The following is an 18,167-nucleotide window of genomic DNA, read 5'->3' on the forward strand; positions in this document are numbered from 1 at the left end:
TTGATGCAGTAGGAGCTACTGAGTTGTAAGCAAAAATGTATCTGGTTTTAACAGTGGTACTTTAGTCAATTCCCTATAGGGGGCTGTGCCTCACTGTGGTTGAGCTGCTGTCTCCTGCGTGGAAACCCTGATTGTGTCAGAGATTTCCCCAGAGTATTACATATGTCAAGTTAAATACGTGGAAGGAGATCCAACAAACCAACCTCTGATGGGAGCAGCTGAAAGACAAAAACAGTTCTAGCCAATTCCCTCTGGCACTACTGATAAAATAATACACTTAATACATTTTAATAACTAAAATGGTCTGTGCAGAAAAGATGGGACAACAGAGCTGTACCTGACCAAGATGCTTACAAGTTTTCATCAGCATTTGTTTGTTTGTTAGTTAACAGGTGATATGAGTACTGAAAGAACCAATTTAATGTTGGTGCTGGTCTGGATCAGGGGGCAGATCAGGTCACTTTTTAATTTCTTAAATTGCTCTCTCTCTCTCTCTCTCTCTCTCTCTCTCTCTCTCTCTCTCTCTCTCTCTCTAAAACACTTCTAAGCAGAAGGCCGAAAATAAGGTTATTTTAGAGCCTGACCAGGAAGCTGCCTCCGTCTCACTGGGACTCCCCCTGTGTCTGTGGGTCCACAACAGCCTGTCGCAGACATCTTTACCAGGCAAAAAGGATGAGTTGACGTAGTGGAATGATTTTACACCTGAGATTGGAAGCACCAAAAGAGAAGAAATAAACGGCTCAGTGTCTAACAAGTTATAAAACTCACCGCTGGAAGAATCTCCTTCTCATTTGAGAGGGTAGCCCTAAAAGAGACAAAGGTAGAAGCGCCTACAAGTGTCTCCCTGTGTTAAATAATGTGTGCACTAGGGATCCCAGTGCATTTCTTCTTTTCTTATACTTTTTGGTTTATTTTACGTTAGACAGTCCAGTTATAGACCAACCAACTCATGAAAACAAAAGTTACATAGGTCATCAGTGAACATTTCTGACCTATGCCCAAGCCACACTGGCGCGGTTCAGCTGAGGTTAAGTTGCAGAAGCCGCGCTGCTCTTCTAGAGAGCATCTTATCCAGATGGACTAAACCGCATTGTTTGGAAATCTGAGTTCAACTAAGATACCAATGAGGATCTCATAAAGTTAGAATAAGCCAATATTGTGCCAGTATTGTTAATTCAATACACTTTTTGTCAAATCTGTTAGTATATCCTCCAAGTCTGCTAGCTGTACTTACTGAATGTGCGCTGGAAACAAATCAGATTTAAATACAAGCGCTGGCTCTGTATTTTGAGGCACCACAGGCTAACCCAAAGAAGATAGTGAAATGTATATACCATGTCTCATAATAGCATCGGTGAGCCGGTGGAGAGATCATCTCAGATTGCCTCCAGATTGCGCTGTGGGCTCCACTGACAACACACCAGTACGTTACGTCCTCTGAATGTGTAGTTTGTGTGTATTTTCTAAACAGAAGGCTAATGTGTGTGGTGGCTAATCCAATATGTTGAAATCAGTGGAGGGTATTTGTTTCCAATCCCAAGAATCAATAACTCCACCTTTAATGACTTTGGATAAACAAGATAATTAAGGTTAGTGCAGTTGGTCCAAGTTGGAAGTGAACGTGTGATATGTGACAGGGAGCTTTGGTGTAAATTAGATGCAGCCATATTTCCAGTTGCCAACAAATTGTAATATATTAAAAATAATCAGCTCATACCCGAACAAAGATGAATGCAGTTTAGTTTCTTGGAATGACAAGTAAAGTTGAGTGGTGGCTGATGGTCAGGCTGGAGGGATGAGAGTGTTGTGTGGCTGAATTGAGGGTGGAGCATGAGGAGACAAATAAAAGGTAAAATGGGGATTAATGGTGAGCCAGGTGGTGCAGGTGGTGTCGCTGCAAGAAAGCCCGGTGCCGAGGCTCAGGGTGGGGACCCATTTTAATGAGGCTTCACACAGCTTTATCGTTCCTCATGAAGACCAGAAGCAGAAAGTGGGTTTGGAAAGGAGGTCTGAAACGACTGGTACAAATGGTAAGGAAAGAGGTTTGACACACTTGGGTATGCACAAAAAATCTGCTTCCTAAACTGTAATACCTTCATTCTAAAGCTGCTTTCAGACATGCTCTGCAGCAAGTCCATATTTTCTCCAGAGTGAACGTAAATGTCCAACTAAGGTGCTTGCCAGTTTCTTCAGACTTTCTCCACCTGTCCCCCGAGTATACTGTCCAAAGAAATCCAAGAGAAGGCCATTTGTGAACACAGCACGGGATTCCCAGATGCAAAAAATCTAAAAGGAAACAAATATCTCCCAGTGAAAATGCGGCGACTCACGCGTAGAAGACACAGATGAATGTGTCAAGAGAGTTTGTGGAATTAAGAGCTGGCGTCTGGTGTCAGTTGAGTTAATGCATCAGTTCCTGCCTCTGCCTGCTCCACCCCCCTGCTCCACCTATCGCCTGAAAAATGCAGAGGATTTTTTACTCTTGTGAAGGTGCCTGTGCAGCAGACCTCCCGCTGTGTTGTGCATTCGTGAAAGGCAAACTCTATGTCAGCTCCACAGCCAATTGGCCACTCCCGAATTTACCCGCAGGCCATGTCTGTTCTCAAATATGCACTGAACTCCGGATAATCTCCTGGCATTATAATTCATGTCTGTAATTTGCTACACAGTGATAGTGTGTCGACTGTGTTGGTTTCCCAGTTTAGAGGTGGTGCTGTTCATATGACGCAAAAAAACATACCCGTCAATATCTATCAAGACGGATTGTTGTGTCTCGTATTTGTTCGATTCTCAACTATTCGTGTTACTAATAAAACCTTCTATTTTGGGATTATGTTCCCAGGACTTCATTAGCTGTAATTTCAAGCATCTCATGCAAGTATTTTGCTGAAACTAAATAAATGATAAGGCAAATTTCAAGAGATTGCATAAACTTTCCCACGCATGTTTGGTGGTTGACACTTCCATAACACTTGCACATTTCAAGCAGTGCTCGTCAGAACTTGCCATTTTACATCCATAAACCCACAGAGCAGCTTTCAGTGTGCAGACTTGACTTTGGTTATCTTACAAGGGCCAGCATGTGTAATTTACCAGTGAGACCTGAGTAAGTGCCTGTATGTCAGGAGCTTGGAAGTGGAACACATCATGCATGGTGACCCAACCAGCGGCAGAGTGGTCCGGCTGCAGCCCTCATGTGAATGAGAAATCACTGGAGCCAAGCAGATCCCTCATGACACTCTAATACCACACTTTGCTGGCTCTGCCCCCGTAAAGCCTGTGCCCATGGGAGTCACATAAGAACCAGGCTACCGGGAGCTCTTTTACAAATGTCAGGCCTTGGAGCACCTAATAATTGTTGATGTTTCTTCAAGACCAAAGCACAGAGAATTATTCTCAGAATATTCCTTTCGCACTCTGCAATAGAAATCAGACACCATAAACACACAGGATAATAAATTTGTATCACTTCTGCAAGTACTACTGATAATTTACTAAGTAATACTGCAAGTACTAGGGCTGGCATTGTTGATTATTGTCCAGCTGCAGCAGTAACAAAGGGGAAACTGCTCAAACTGTGGTGCGCTGCAGAGTGAAAGAAATGCTGCTCCCGTCGACAACAGGATCGATATATATCAGACACATTGTGAACAAGAAAATCACCGACAGGCGAGGGAGGAGCGGTTTTTTAGATAGTGATGTAGGGAACAGATAATGACTGCTATGACTACTGAATGTATAACAAGTAGGGCTGCAAAATTCCGGGAATATTCAAAGTTGGAAACTTTCTATGGAAATTAACGGTAATTAACAGGAATATACAGGAATATACAGGAATATACAGGAATTAACGGTAATAAACTGGAAATTGTGTTGGTAATTTATACTAACTGTATTCACCTTGTCATACAGACATAAATAAAAACATTTTGTTTTTCCATAGGCAGATTTGAGCCCTGAGGAAACTTTGGGCACTTGACTATATGCTTCTGGATGTTTGTGTCATTCTCAACATAGGTCTTTGCACAGTATTTGCAAATGCACATGGCCTTTCTTCTACATTTGGCTGGGGTGAAATGTCTCCACACATGAGATAGTGCACGTGGAAGTGTTCTGTAGGATAAGATGAGAAAAAAAGCTAGTAAAAAAACCCTAATGCAATGCCAGAGATATAAATAAATAAAAATATTTACAATTTATGGATAAAGGAATAGAAAAAGGCTAGATGGACAGATGAACAATCCTCCATCAGCATGCTAACTACAGCAGGCCTCTATAGCCCTGCTGTAGTGTGCAGGATGCTGGGAATTATCTGTGCATGTGATGGAGAAATGCACAGTGCAATTTTTTTTTCAAAATTCCCGAGCTCAATATTCCCATGGAAGGTTTCCGCCCCTTTGCAACCCTAATAACAAGTATGTTAATCTCAACACAATTTTGGGAGACTAAGGGGAGATTGATAAAGCATTATTTTCTCTGTAACATCCTTGACACTGCAGATGCTGCTGGTCAGATATTACCCTTCTAACAGGAGGGCCTGAGGACTCACTCTCACCTGTTACCTGCTGTTCATTCAATTTCCTGTATAGGTGTTCACGGTTTCAAGTAATATTACTTTTTTTATATTATTCCGTCATTACAGCATTACAAGTGGTAAAACATAGATTATATAGTAAATGAAGAATATATAAATCTGAATGAACCTAAACCCTAACTCAGGTGTAGTACTTGAGTACACGTGCATACTTACTTTCCACCACTGAAATTGATCAAAATACACTTTCATTTTTGTGAGACAATAAATCTGAAGCTTACTTTAATAGAACAACTATAAGTTGTCTGCTAAGATATGCTGCATGCGGACAAAAAGATTTGTATTTTCATGTAGAAATTCAGCCAACAGGCTAATGATAGGATAATGTGTCTTTTTTTTTTTCATGGAAAGAGCAAACATGCAAATCAGTGTATTGGAAAATATTTTGATGATGTTTATCATTACACTGATGTTGGAAAATGCGAATAAGAGCATCTGCAATCACAATGGGTTGCACAAATAATTACAGCAGGGCAGTTGTTTGATTAAAAGTATATGACGGTGATAATCCAGTAGGAGGTTTATCACAGGCCTTGTCATCTGTTTTCTCATAACCTGATAGTTCATGTTAGAACTGTACCTACACTACAGAGTCTCTCTGAGTGTAGTGTAGTCGTGTCCATCTCACAAGTTTTCACCAGAGACTCCTGGTGTGGCAGCACCATCTGCAGGCCTGGATTAGTCCTAAAGAACTAAGGATTCATCATGACCACAGGTTTAGAATTTGAGAAGATACATTATTCTGGATTTCCCCAGAATTTGTTGCACCACGTTCTAACGGACTAGTGCAGTGCCCGTTGTAAACCTGCATGTTTGGAATGAGCTGTTTGTTTGGCCTGTGGTGATCCCCCGCAGCCTATATCAGAATTATTCTGCATTAGTAAGTACTAAGGCCAATGAATAATTAAAAATATAACATGTCTTTAAAATGCTATAATAACTTTCATAGCTCAACATGGGCTGGCTCCTGTTTACATTTCGCAGCTCTTGACCCCTACAAACCCAAACTCAACCTGAGATCTGCCACCTGTCCCTGTTAGCCGTCCCTAGGTCAAGGCTGGCTACTCAATGATGATGATGATATTAGACTCCTCAACTCACTACCTGTCTTTAAAACCACTGCACAAAACATATTTTTGTAGGAAAGCATTTCTAATTCTGGTGTTATTCCTTTTCTTGTTTTTTAGTCTGACTACTGGGAGGGCCACATGGCTTTTAAAGCACTGCCATACAAGCCAGAATCCAGTTAGACTTACCTGTAGCCTCAGTGTACCCTCGAGTTCGGCTTTAAGCATTATTGGGATTAAAAGGCTGAAACACCTGATGATGCCAAAGTGCAACTGAACAGTATTATTATTATTTTAATTATAACAACCAGTCTGCCAGAGGTCAAATGTAATGGTTACACAACTGTTCCTCGTCTCTCTCTCTCCTCTTTTTTGTGAAGCACTTTGTAAGAGTGTGAGGCACTGATAACTGATCTGTTCAGCTCCTCCTCAGTGCTGTCAGAGATTTGATCCATTTCTGCTGGAACCTCCTCTTTAGTTATCTGATTGTTCTCTCACTTCAAGGTTCTGGTTTTCCAGAGAGGGTCAGGAATGTGAGCGTCAGGTCAACCTTTTACACGATGAAAGCTGTGAACTAGTCTGGCACATCAGCTTTGTTTTCTTATGGTATCATCTTACAGTATCTAAACACTATTAACTCAGAATGGTCCAAGATCCATAGTGTTCTCAGTAGATAATGAGTCAACAGCACCAATAAATCAGGTGCTCTCTCTGCTCGGTCACTGTAACGTCTGAGCAACACTGATGGATACCTGATTTAGTAGCAAAGTAAACCCGGACAAACTGATAAAGTACTGAGTTTATTATAATAGTCAACGGTTGCCACATTACAAAGTTATCAAATGGAGGAATGACGGATGGGACAAAAGTCTGTAAAACATTATTACTTACAAATAAAAACAAATCCATGGTAAAAAGTCACGCAAGTTATAGAGGACGCTCTTTGGATTCCCTCTGTGCTTCTCTACAACAAGCCTTGTCTCTTCAGATCCTCGTAGGTCTTCTTGTTCACCACATTTCCAATTGAGTCCTCATACTCCTCCTGAAGGCAGAGAATAAAAAAAATAAAGGAATATTAAAAAGGACGTCGTCACGGAGAGACATTACATCTCAATCATCTGTGCAGATTCCTCACCTCTGTGTCTGGCTGCCACCGCTCTAATGCCTTCTGGGACTTCAGTTTTGCCCACACTGTTGGAAGAAACAAAACATGAAAAGCTTATTTTAAAGAGACTCCTAAATTACTCCAAACAGCCAGATGTTGCTGATTCTGCATTCTTACGAGAGACGGCATCCTCGATCTGAGTGACGTTGGCGAAGTGAGCCGTGTTGGGGATCCCGAGACAGCGCATACCATGAGCGTGCCTCCATTCCTACAGGATGCAAGACAAAACATACTTCAGTTTCACATTCTAACGTTTGATACCTCATTACAGAATCTAATCACACTCTAACATCAAGACAAAACAACGTACCGCAAAGTGTCTCTGGAAGGCTTTGGGTCCTCTGTAGGTGTAGTTTCCACAGATCTCACAGTTGTAGTTGATGTTCAGCCCGTGGAGTTTATAGAGCCAGTATGGAATTGGCTGGAGAGAAGAAAACAGTCAGCACTCATATAAAGTAGCTTAAGTTAAGACATGGAAGTCAAGATTTCGCAGTGAAAGTGCAACTGACGTTTGGAACTATCCAGCCAGTATGGGACAGGCAACTCAAATAAACTAATTTAAACATGAACAACAAGAATGATAACTAATAAAACCAGTTCAACAGAGACAGAAATAACTGGATTTTACTTCCTAGTAATGACAACTTTAGAGTCGGACTCATTTATGAGTTGGTTGATGAATATCAGCTCATATGAGCTTTTCACAGTAATTGTGCATCAACGTTTGATTGACATGCACCATATCGATGAAATTACTTTTTTCAGAACCAAAAATCCTAAAAAGATGTGCATTTATTTTTATATTTCACGTAGAAGGAAATTTGATTAATTATATGTATTTGTCATGATTTGTGTTTTTTTATTTATAGGTTATTCCTCAGAATGTTATTGGTAAAACTGTAAAATGTGAAGCTACAACTCAGTTTCTATTTAAATGGTAACAACATCTTAGAAATGACCAATTAACTAGCGTTTCAGACAATGGAGCGACATTGAAGCAGCGTTTAACCGATACAAATTCTGAGTGCGTTTTTCAGGTCCTTAGATCTGAATGGGTTATATTAATTTATTATCAAAGTTTATTAACCGACTTATTCCTTAAATCTTTATCTCGGAGATCTCGTCATATTAGATCAAGAGACTAAGAGAGGCAGGAATGTCAGTTCAGCTTCTACAGTCCGACAGCTCCACTCATGTGGCTTCATGCTTGTTAAAAGTCGTGATCAAGGATGTTGGACTTGGGTTATTAAGTGCAGGAGACCTGAAGGACAATCAAGATCTCACCTTGCCGTCCCAGCCCAGTGGCAGGTTCTTAGGGTTGTAGATGATTTCATTGTCATCGTCTTCGCTCTCGCTGTCACTGAGCTGCTCATCCTCCTCTTCCTCTCGCTCCTCGCCAGTCCTGGCCTGCTTCCGCTGCACGTTCTCATGAGTCAGCTGCCTCTGCTCCTATAACCACACACACATGAAATGTGTCACATCTGAGTCCATGCTGTCTAAAATTGGCTCCGCAACACTTTCGAATGAATTCCAGAGCAGAGTTTATATGAGGATATATTCACTCACCCCGAGGATCTCCACATATTCATATACTTGAGCCTCCAGGAATGCGATCTCCTTGTTTCGCTCTGTGTCTCTGCAGAAGAGACGGATGCAAATTGTGATGGATTATATAATAAACTGCATCATGAGTCAGTGTCAGCGCTTCACTGAGTCTCTGCGCCTACTTACTTTTTGGGCCCTTTGGCTTTGGGATTTTTAGCGAACAGTGAAGGGTCCAATGATTCCAGGGATTTGCCTTTAGTGCTGAACAGTCTCTGAGCTCTCTCCTCCAGAGTTCTGTACAACACACACATTTACACATCAAGTAAGTTACACTGTCCTACGTGTTCTTTGTGCAGCCTCCACCTGTTACCAGTGAGGATGATGAAGTGATAGATGTGTTAAAAACAGTTATCGCGGGGGTGGTGTTAGGCTTAAAAGGTGGTATAGCCACAGTGCTGTGTGTGTTTCTGGTTTTTGTCCTGTGGTCTAGAAGCGCCTGTTTCCACCAGGGTCGGAGGTTTAAGGACTGGGGGGGGGGGGGGGGTTCCAGGCTGTGTGTTGGTGTTGGCTCGTACCTGGACCTTCCCTTTTTGGAGGGAGACGAGTTATAGTGTTGTTTTTTTTACCAATAAGTATCCCTCCCTTCCTCTTTCTATCCCTCATATTCTGCAAGTATCTCTGCAGAGCTACAGGATCCAGATATGATACTACTCAACAAATATGATCATATTTCTTGACAGATGCTGTAATCATTATCATCATCACGTGATACATTTCACGCTTATTATTGTCATTATAACAACCAGTGAGTCAAAACTTTAATTGATGGTAAGGTTACACTGTTTCTGGCCTCGCACTGATTTATCGGTCAAACATTGAATCAGTTTGCGCTTTGCCAGTTGCAGATTTAGACAGGTGGTGCTGTATATAGCTGTAACAGCTACTGGCTGCCATGTTAAAGACCCAATGATCATGTGATAAAGAGCTTTAGATTTCAAATTGGTTCAGAGCCTTTATAATGAATTTCTTAGGCACAAAGGGGAAAAAAATTATAACAAAACCACCAAAAAAACACAGCATTGGCCTTGTATTTCAGTCGGAGTGAGTCTCTACCAGAACCACACAGAGAGCATGGGGGACAAAGGCAGAACTCGTCAGTGGCTACATGTCTTGTTATGTTCCTACAGTGAAAAATTACTCCAGGAAACCTACCATGTCAGAAATGTGGCTATTTGCTAAGTTAATTCTACATTGACTCAGTGTGCATGTTTTTCTTTACTGATGCTTTAATGTTACAGTGTTTCTAAATGTAAACTACATGCTCACCCTCCACACTTCAGTCCAAGCGCCATGAGAGCAGACTTCAATCTGTCCAGACCCAAAGAGGCCAACTCCTGTGGGACGGAACAAGACAAATATACATCAGCAGAGGCATGAGAGACCAAACTTTGTAATAACATTCACTTATAAATCATCATAAGTGTCATTAGTTTTTCTTACCTCCCAAGAAGAAAAAGCTGAAAGGTCCAGATGAGCTCCAGCGTGTGTCATGGCACTACTGGTCTCTTTCTATCGTCCAGAGAAGCAGATGGAGAAACAAACATCAGGTCAGACAACGTGAATAAATAAAACCTGAGCCGGTCTCACAAATGAAGAAGCTGTCAGTGGAACTTACAGGCCAGCCTGGGAAGGTCCCATTCTCCCACTTCTTCTCAAAGTCCAACAGCACTTTGCCGTACAGCTCGTTCTGGTCAAGCAAGGGTTTGACTCTGTCTGTGTAGTCCTGCAGGTATTCCAGCAGCATCTCTAGATACCTGCGCACACACAGCATTATATGTCAGTGTGACAACAGTAATCCACATCTACATTTTCATACACAATACATCATCTATATACTGCTGAACAATCTTGTCTCAACCAGTGACTGTGCATAGATCAGTGAAATATCAGCTCTCAAAGGTGAAGCCAAAGCATGTGATCTCTACCTGGTGGCCATGATGGAGGCATCCTTCATGGATGGGACAATTTTTTTTTAACATTTTTAATCCCATTTAATAAATTAATAAATTTTTCCCAAAGCTGGTTTGTGTCACATAAGGTAGTTCTTATCACACTGATACATGTTCACGTGTCCATGTTTCTGATGAGTTTGATTTCAATTAGAAATGGAGATTTCATGATTGAGACTGACTCGTGATTGGCTGAAAGCATGAATCGACTCCAGGATCACTAATGCGCTGATTCTTGCTCCAGGACACCAAATGCGCAACATGACAGCGCCTGCATCAGACAAAACCCTGGTTTAATTTTGTACAGCAGGAAAAAATGAAGACACGTGGTCCATCTTTACAGTCAGGCTGTGGTCTCAACAGCTGGATTGCATGTTACTGTTGCCTAGCAGGGGTGTTCACCCAACTCAACCACCTGGACCCAAGGCACGCTGTGTATACCACTACCCACATAACCACAAGCTCACTAGTTCCATTTTAAGGCAACAATATGTCCCACTCAGATGTCAGGGGTCACTTCTGATAAACATGATGAACCTACTTTTTATATTCAGCATTTTTCCTGTCCTTGGGGATGTCAAAGAGCTGGTCGAACGCAGACAGGTACGCGATATACTCAGGTTTCTGCACAAAAACACAGCAGAGACATCGGATTTTAAAAAACAATGAAAAGTTTAGTTTGGAGGTGAAGAGTAAAATTCAGATTTAAGCAATCATGACCTCAGCTCCCTTCAAGTTGATGTACTTCAAGTAGCAGTCATGGAGATCGAGGTAACGGCCGTATCCTTCCTCATCTGTGAACTCCACCAGGTCTGTGGAAGATAAACAGGGTTCATACACATTTTGACCAATGGATTTCCATGACTTTTCATTAACTTTATACCAAATTTCCATGACCGAACATTTAGTGAAATCTCTGTATATACGCGAAAAAGTGACAAAATGTAGCATTCATACTAATGAATGCTACAATTCCGAGGCATACAGTTATGTTATGTCATTGACGAAATTCTTAATGATCAATTCAGCGATCGTCGATAAATTATTCCCATCCCTAAAATGAACGACATGAAAATAAGAATATAACAAATTTCCATGACTTTTCCAAAACTTTTGGGAGATTATTTTTTTCCATGACTTTTCCAGGCCTGGAAAAACACATTTTAAAATTCCATGCCTATTCCAGGTTTTCCATGACCATACGAACCCTGGATAAAAATTTACTTCAATAGTCATCATGTGTTAAAGAACACCAATATTAACTTGTTTAATCTAAACTAGGGCAGTGGGTGTTTCCTCTCAAACTACAGTACAGCCTTAAGGAATCTCAATGATACATCACTGTGTGTAACTGCTTCAGAATGCTTCCTTCTTGAAAATAAACTGTTTTGGTTAAAGTTGTGTTAAGAAACAGAACCTACTACAATAAGTTTATAATAAGTGTATCTAGTCTTACTCTGAGCCTCCTCGCTGGGGTTGTCTCTGGCCTTCATCAGCTCTTCGAACTCAACAGACATTGGAATGGAAATCTACAAGAAACCCACACAACATCGGGTTAATATCCGCTTCTAAAAATTCACAGAGCAGAATTCACTACTCGCCGATGTGAATTACCTCATTCGGATGCTTTCTGTGAAACTCCTTTATCTGCTTCAGTCTGTTGTAGAACTCTGCAAACTCATTTGGTCCTGAGATGGCAGCGAGCTCGTCCTTCCTCATTCTGTCAAAAGAAATTAAATGGAACATGAAAAAAAGAAAAGCAACTGATTGTTAAAAGGTTCAGACAACACAACAGATATCGTGTTAAACATATCAAAAACATGATACTATAGGAAACCTTTATACACATGACTTTTAATTAGACCAGGTTAATCAAAAAGAGAAGACTTACCCATCTTTATCTTCGTAGGAGTCTCTGAGATTTGAGCTCACTTCCATAAACCTCTGCAAAAAGAGTAACACACTCAGATTCATTGTCATAGTGAATGTTAACAGTGGCCATGACACACTGAATGGAGTCATACAGGTTTGTTTTCCTGACTTTCACCCTCCCACATCACTGTTTCATTTCACAAAGGTTTAACTCCTGATCCCTTTGTGTCTCAGTACTTTGCTGTACACAGTCCACAACAGAAGTGTATTATTTAAACGATTTACAGTTTTTAAACTTAAAAGTACTGAATTGGTCGCTTTTACAGAGGAGATCCCTGGCTGCACAATCTTCTAGTAGCTATATTATCACTTGATACGCAGTTTTATCCAATAACATGATGCTGGGTAATCATTTAAACATTTGCATTTAAGTTATAAACTAAGAGAATGCTACCTCTCTAACGTGTAGCCAGGGCTAGCGTTAGCCAGGCGGTGTATAATACAAATCAAAACTCTTGCTTACATCCAACATGGCTCTTGTTCGATGGTCAGAGTTGATCTGTTCCCGCAGCTGAAACGAAAAGAAAACATGTGAGACTTTAAAACCCTCCTGTATTTTTTAGACGTCTCTTGTGTTTGCAGTGTTGGGTTAGCATTCTCGCTAAAGCTAGCATAGATCGCTCATCTTACCGTTGACTTCTTATGTAACATTTCTTTAGTTTTAGCATCCATGAGCCTCTCCTTCTCCTCGTGGTAGCGACGCTGCTGCTCTAAGATAGTCTCCATCGTCTCAGTGAGTGTCGGACCTTTATTTCGGAGTAAAACAGGCCCACTGACCGACTACTAGAGAAATGAAAGAAACTAGCCGCTGCCGTGTGGGCTACGTTTATTTTCAATGGCGCATGATGGGAAGCTAGCGTCCGTCAACTTTCTCGGCGTAGGGAAACATAGACCACCAGAAAATAGGTTCCGCAGCTTGGTCGAAAAATAGAGCGCGGACAAATAAAGATAACAGTATTTAGAAAAAAACAATTAATTTGTTTACTATTGTTTATTTGCACAAGACAATCAAATAATAACAGAATTTGAGGAATTCAACATAGATAGTCATAAATACTCAATTATGAAATTGATGTGTTTACTGATCATTAACAAGCCCCAGTGCTCTGAGTTGATGGGGTAATGGGGTCAACATCTGCCCGCGCCCTCCATAGCTGTGTGTCACCAGAGCTCCGGCATGATCAGCTCCATGTTAAACTAACACATGTAGCAGGCTGCCGGTAGACTCTGAACGCACACTTCCAGGATGAGGCGGGTTGACAAGCTGCATGATCTCCCTCTCATTTCCACTTCCTTTGTAGTCTACTATCATCAAAGGCTGCCGCCGGACGCTCTGCGCGCACTCGCCTGGGAGCGCGCACGGCGGAGGTCTGCCTGGTCAAGTTTCAGTAACAAAGAGAAAACCGGAAGTTGAATATCTTGACCCAAGAATAAAATACCTTTAATACTTAATTTGGTTTAAATATACCAAATTGGGATTGGGTGATATTTTAGTTTTAATGTGGCAAAAATGCAGACAAAGAAATTTGTTCATGAATCACTTCACTCTTGATTGCAAGTAATTTTTGATTCCGTGAGATACAAATAGACGTGTGCTTAAACTGAATGCAAATGTTGTGCTTTAACTCTTTTTTCTATGAGAAAAAGACTGAGCTCTAACTAACAAAAGATTGAGGAGAGAAGTTTAACTTGACTTAAATGTTCTCTTTACGATGTTGGATTTGTTAACAGTTGTTGCTCCATTTAGATACAAACAGCCACTAAGTTAATCATTATTTCCAGTTTGCATATGCAATGGTATTTGGTGATCTGGTTCCCCATACAAAAAAGTTGTGTCGTTTGTGGAGGATAAAGTAAAGTTTGTGATCATGTTACAACAGGACCACAATGTAACAACATAAGGTATTATGTAAACAGCATTCAAAAGATATAGACTTTATATTTTATGCTATTAAAATGAGCAGATAACATATGCTTTTTCTATCGTGCATATAGCTGTGCAAATATGTATATTCTAAAGAATATGTCAGTGGCGGATCTAGGATTTTTCTAATTCAGAGGACATGAAGGGGCCACAATTTACATTTTCCTTCACAATTCTTGATTCAGTTACGTGCACAATAATAACCCAAAGATATTAATTCCCTACAGCCATTAGCCCGGTCAAACTGAACCACTGGTCCCCTGATATACTGTAATCCGGTCTTCAACTTTGTATAGGAAATTTCAAAATTACAAAACTATTGGAAAATGTTTTTAGATTATATCTGAGACTATTGGACTAAAAGTGCTTCACCAGTTAAAACGGTTTGTACTGTGTTTCCCTCTAAGACTCTGTTTCTGCTCCAAAAGAGAAACTCTCGTGGGCTTTTATTTTTACCAGCTACAACCGGAAACGGCGCCTGTAGCCTGGTGCAGCCTGACGGCCGTGGCTCGGCTCACATTCTCCGGCAGCAGCAGCAGTCAGTGAAGGCAGCGGACACGAGGAGCAGCGGACTGCCAGTGAAGCGGATTACGGAACAAACTGTGGACATTTAACACTTTTCATTTCTCCTGCCGCTGCGCGTCCTGCCCGCTTACAGAGGTGAGCCGCCCGCCGTCTTCTGCTCCACACGAGCGCAAGTCTGCCAACGGAATAAAAGGTGTATTACGTTATCTTTGTAGAGGGAGGGGGCGGTGGTGGTTGGTCGGGGAAGACAGAGCGAGAGAGGGGGGAGAGGAAGGGGAGGAGGAGAAGGGGGGGGGGGGGGTATGTATTCTGTCTTTTGTGCGGGAGCTGATTTTGCGGTGGTCACCGAGGGCTCCGCTTGTGCTCAGGCTGGGTGTCGGGTTGTTCTCACAAAGACGTACCCTGTTAACTGTTATTGATAAGACCGCAAGAAGAACATGGGACCGGGGGCTCCTCGACAGCTCACACCCCCCCCCCCCTCCCCACCACCACCACCACCTCGACGCGTGCCCTTTCTGCTCCTTTCCGAATCCTAACAGCGCTCCCCCCGAACTCCTTCCAAATATCAGTGGATTTAGACCCTTTCTCGTGCCGACACGTTGTTACGCACTTTACAGCAATACCATCAAAGGCTTTTCACATCATTAGCTGCCACCGTTTAATTCGGTGAACACCCACTGCACCAAGCTGCACTCAAATTCAGGCGAATTGAAACTTCCCGTCAAGAGCTGCCAGATATACCCTAAACATAGTACAAACCTCTCTCACTTAAATAGGTGAGGTTTGACTTATAGTGCGAAATGAAAGAGTTTAAATGTATTTATTTTGTCTATTTATCCACAAAAGACTGAAGTGAAATAAAGAATGTTTGTCTCCAAGCAAGCAGCATTTTGCTAATTGCCCAGCGATAAGGGAATTCGACATGGTATTTTCCTCACATAACAATGTGGGGACTCTCCCTCTGTGGGGTGTGATATTCTATCAGGTCTGCTCACTAACACAAACAACCCTTTACTGGGGTTGGTGGTTGTGGTTGAGGTGTTGTTGTCAGTTTCACACCTGAAGGGGTAATACAACACATTTGCCCCATCGCTAGGGCAAGAGCCCGGGGCGACTCAGTATACTGCTGTGTACACCTGACACCTGGAGACTCATTGTTTCCCACACAGTAATAATTTTTCTAGTTTTATTGACTTTGAATATTGACCTTTACAGTACAAGTCACATTCACCCATTTACATACATGTATGCATTTGTCTATCACACGTCATTTACGCACAGCTGACACAGCCATCAGGGGCGATTAAAGATTCAATGTCTTGCCCAAGGACACTTCAGCATGTGGACTGGAGCCGGGGGAATCGGACCACCATCCTCTGCTTAGTGGACAATCCGCTTCCTTCTAAGTCACAGCGGCCCGCGCACCATGAGAGGGATTCCACCCCCCCCCCCAATTATCAACCCATATCAATTCACCACCAAAAGCAGTTAATTGCATTAGATAGCGCTCATGCAGTGGCTGTTAGTAAATAGTATGAGGCAGAGTGAGCTTGCCAAAGCCGCTGTCATGTTTATCGAACAGTCTGTCCTCACTTCTGCCCAATTTCATATTCATCTCCGTGAAATCTCCCTCACATTTGCTCACCTGTGTCGTACATTTATCAAACGGCCGGAACTGACATTGTAAATACAGGCCTTCAGCTTGAGGTCCAGGTGCACACACACACACATGCACAGAGGGAGAGAGAGGGAGACAGAGATCAATCAATCAATCAATCAAATTTTATTTGTATAGCCCATATTCACAAATTACAATTCATCTCATAGGGCTTTAACAGGGTGTGACATCCTCTGTCCTTAACCCTCAGCAAGAGTAAGGAAAAACTACTAAAAACCCTTTTAACAGGGTAAAAATACGTAGAAACCTCAGGGAGAGCCACATGTGAGGGATCCCTCTCCCAGGACGGACAGAAGTGCAATAGATGCCACGTGTAGGAAAACATCATCAATAATCATCATAATAAGTCTCTATCAGCATTTGATGAGGGTAGACATCCCGAAGGACAACCCCAACATGACATGCCACATTGATGACCTTCTTTGTGTCTTACATCATTGCGACTTAAGAGAAACAGATGCTCAACTCAGGTGATGCTGAGGATGAGTAGTAAAAGGTATGTGGTGTGTTTAACATATTACTCAGTACCTCTATAGGTATCCCTGTGGAGCTGCGACTAATGACGGCTTTCATCATTGATTCATCAGTAGTTTATTTTCTGCATTTATGAGTTATTCATCGTGTGGTTTGTAAAATATCAGCTTACGGTGTAATATGCCCCTCAGAAGCTCGAGAGCCCCTGATGATTTATATTCTATCAACACCAGGTCTCGTTTGTTTGACCGAAACTAAAGGATATTCGGCTTGATCTCTTAAACCATTAAGAAACCAGAAAATGTTGGATTTTGACAGGTTGGGACCAGGGAATATCTAGGAATCATTTCCTGACGATGGATTAATTGTCAGATTGCCACATCACAGAGCCTCAGATTTGCTAAAGTATTAGCAGATGGTGGTGATGACATTACTGACATACAAACAAAGACATAGTTAAAATAGATTTATGCAGTAAAAAATTTGGAAAAGCAATACATAGATTATTAATGGCTTATTAATGTTAGCAGTAAGTTAAAATCATATCAGGGCTCATCCCTTTGGATAACAGTGGATTCTCTAAGAATTGCAGAAGGTGTGACAATTTACCCATCCTGATGATGGACTCATCCCTCTGATGAGACGCTCGAAAACCTCTCAGGTTGTGTGTTTTTTCTTTCCACGGCATGTGCTTTACGCCGCCTGTGTGTTTGCAGTGTCAGCATGTCCAGTGAGGTGCAGCCGAGGCCGGACGACAGCCCCAACACCAGTGGGGGAAGCTCGGATGCTGAGCAGAGGGAGGCGGCTCCTCCGGAACAGTCGGGCCCCGAGCAGCGGGACCAGACCCAGCCCAAAAAGAAGGAGGCCAAAATCTCCAGCAAGACCGCTGCCAAGCTGTCCACCAGCGCCAAGAGGTAAAGTCACCGCTCTGATTGTCTTTTACTCTGCTCTCTCTGCTGCCTGCTCTGCCCCAATCGCTTTGTTTCGCCGCTCACCTGCGATTTGCCTGATCTGTCATTATGTGTTTCAGTCCTCGCTGCTGTGCTAAGTTTTGGCTTTGAAAGAAATCATCTCTCAGTGGGAACAGGGAGCATTTACCTTGTGCTTTTCTATTCTTGTACAGAAAAATAATAGAGACGACAAAAATACAGAATATTTCCCCTTACCTCAGTTACTCATAGCAGATTTGCCGGAGAGGAAGAAAGTTTTTCGGTTTGTGCACTTTCACTTTGTACGTAAACAGTGTGTAACATG

The 18,167-nt window shown here is 42.0% G+C and overlaps 2 protein-coding genes across 2 annotated transcripts in view; one reads left to right on the forward strand and one right to left on the reverse strand.

The window, feature by feature from the left end:
- Positions 1 to 6,448: 6,448 nt before the first annotated feature.
- Positions 6,449 to 13,171, reverse strand: sf3a3 (splicing factor 3a, subunit 3). Its single transcript, XM_062410384.1, has 17 exons — positions 12,943 to 13,171; positions 12,776 to 12,823; positions 12,272 to 12,324; positions 11,995 to 12,100; positions 11,837 to 11,909; positions 11,101 to 11,192; positions 10,922 to 11,004; positions 10,047 to 10,185; positions 9,872 to 9,940; positions 9,698 to 9,765; positions 8,558 to 8,665; positions 8,393 to 8,462; positions 8,111 to 8,275; positions 7,137 to 7,247; positions 6,944 to 7,034; positions 6,797 to 6,852; positions 6,449 to 6,703 (listed from the first exon to the last, which is right to left on the reverse strand). The coding sequence occupies exons 1-17, from the start codon at positions 13,036 to 13,038 to the stop codon at positions 6,626 to 6,628; spliced, it is 1,506 nt and encodes a 501-aa protein (XP_062266368.1). The 5' UTR covers positions 13,039 to 13,171; the 3' UTR covers positions 6,449 to 6,625.
- Positions 13,172 to 14,742: 1,571 nt separating this feature from the next.
- Positions 14,743 to 18,167, forward strand: part of LOC133972633 (ubiquitin-conjugating enzyme E2 E2-like) — a 57,899-nt gene continuing 54,474 nt past the window's right edge. The window contains exons 1-2 of the mRNA XM_062410185.1: positions 14,743 to 14,896; positions 17,630 to 17,827. Coding sequence (XP_062266169.1) covers positions 17,637 to 17,827 — 191 coding nt within the window. The 5' untranslated portion in view covers positions 14,743 to 14,896; positions 17,630 to 17,636. The remainder of the gene's footprint in view (positions 14,897 to 17,629; positions 17,828 to 18,167) is intronic.

Source organism: Platichthys flesus, chromosome 17, assembly GCF_949316205.1.
Source record: "Platichthys flesus chromosome 17, fPlaFle2.1, whole genome shotgun sequence".
Lineage (NCBI taxonomy): Eukaryota > Metazoa > Chordata > Actinopteri > Pleuronectiformes > Pleuronectidae > Platichthys > Platichthys flesus.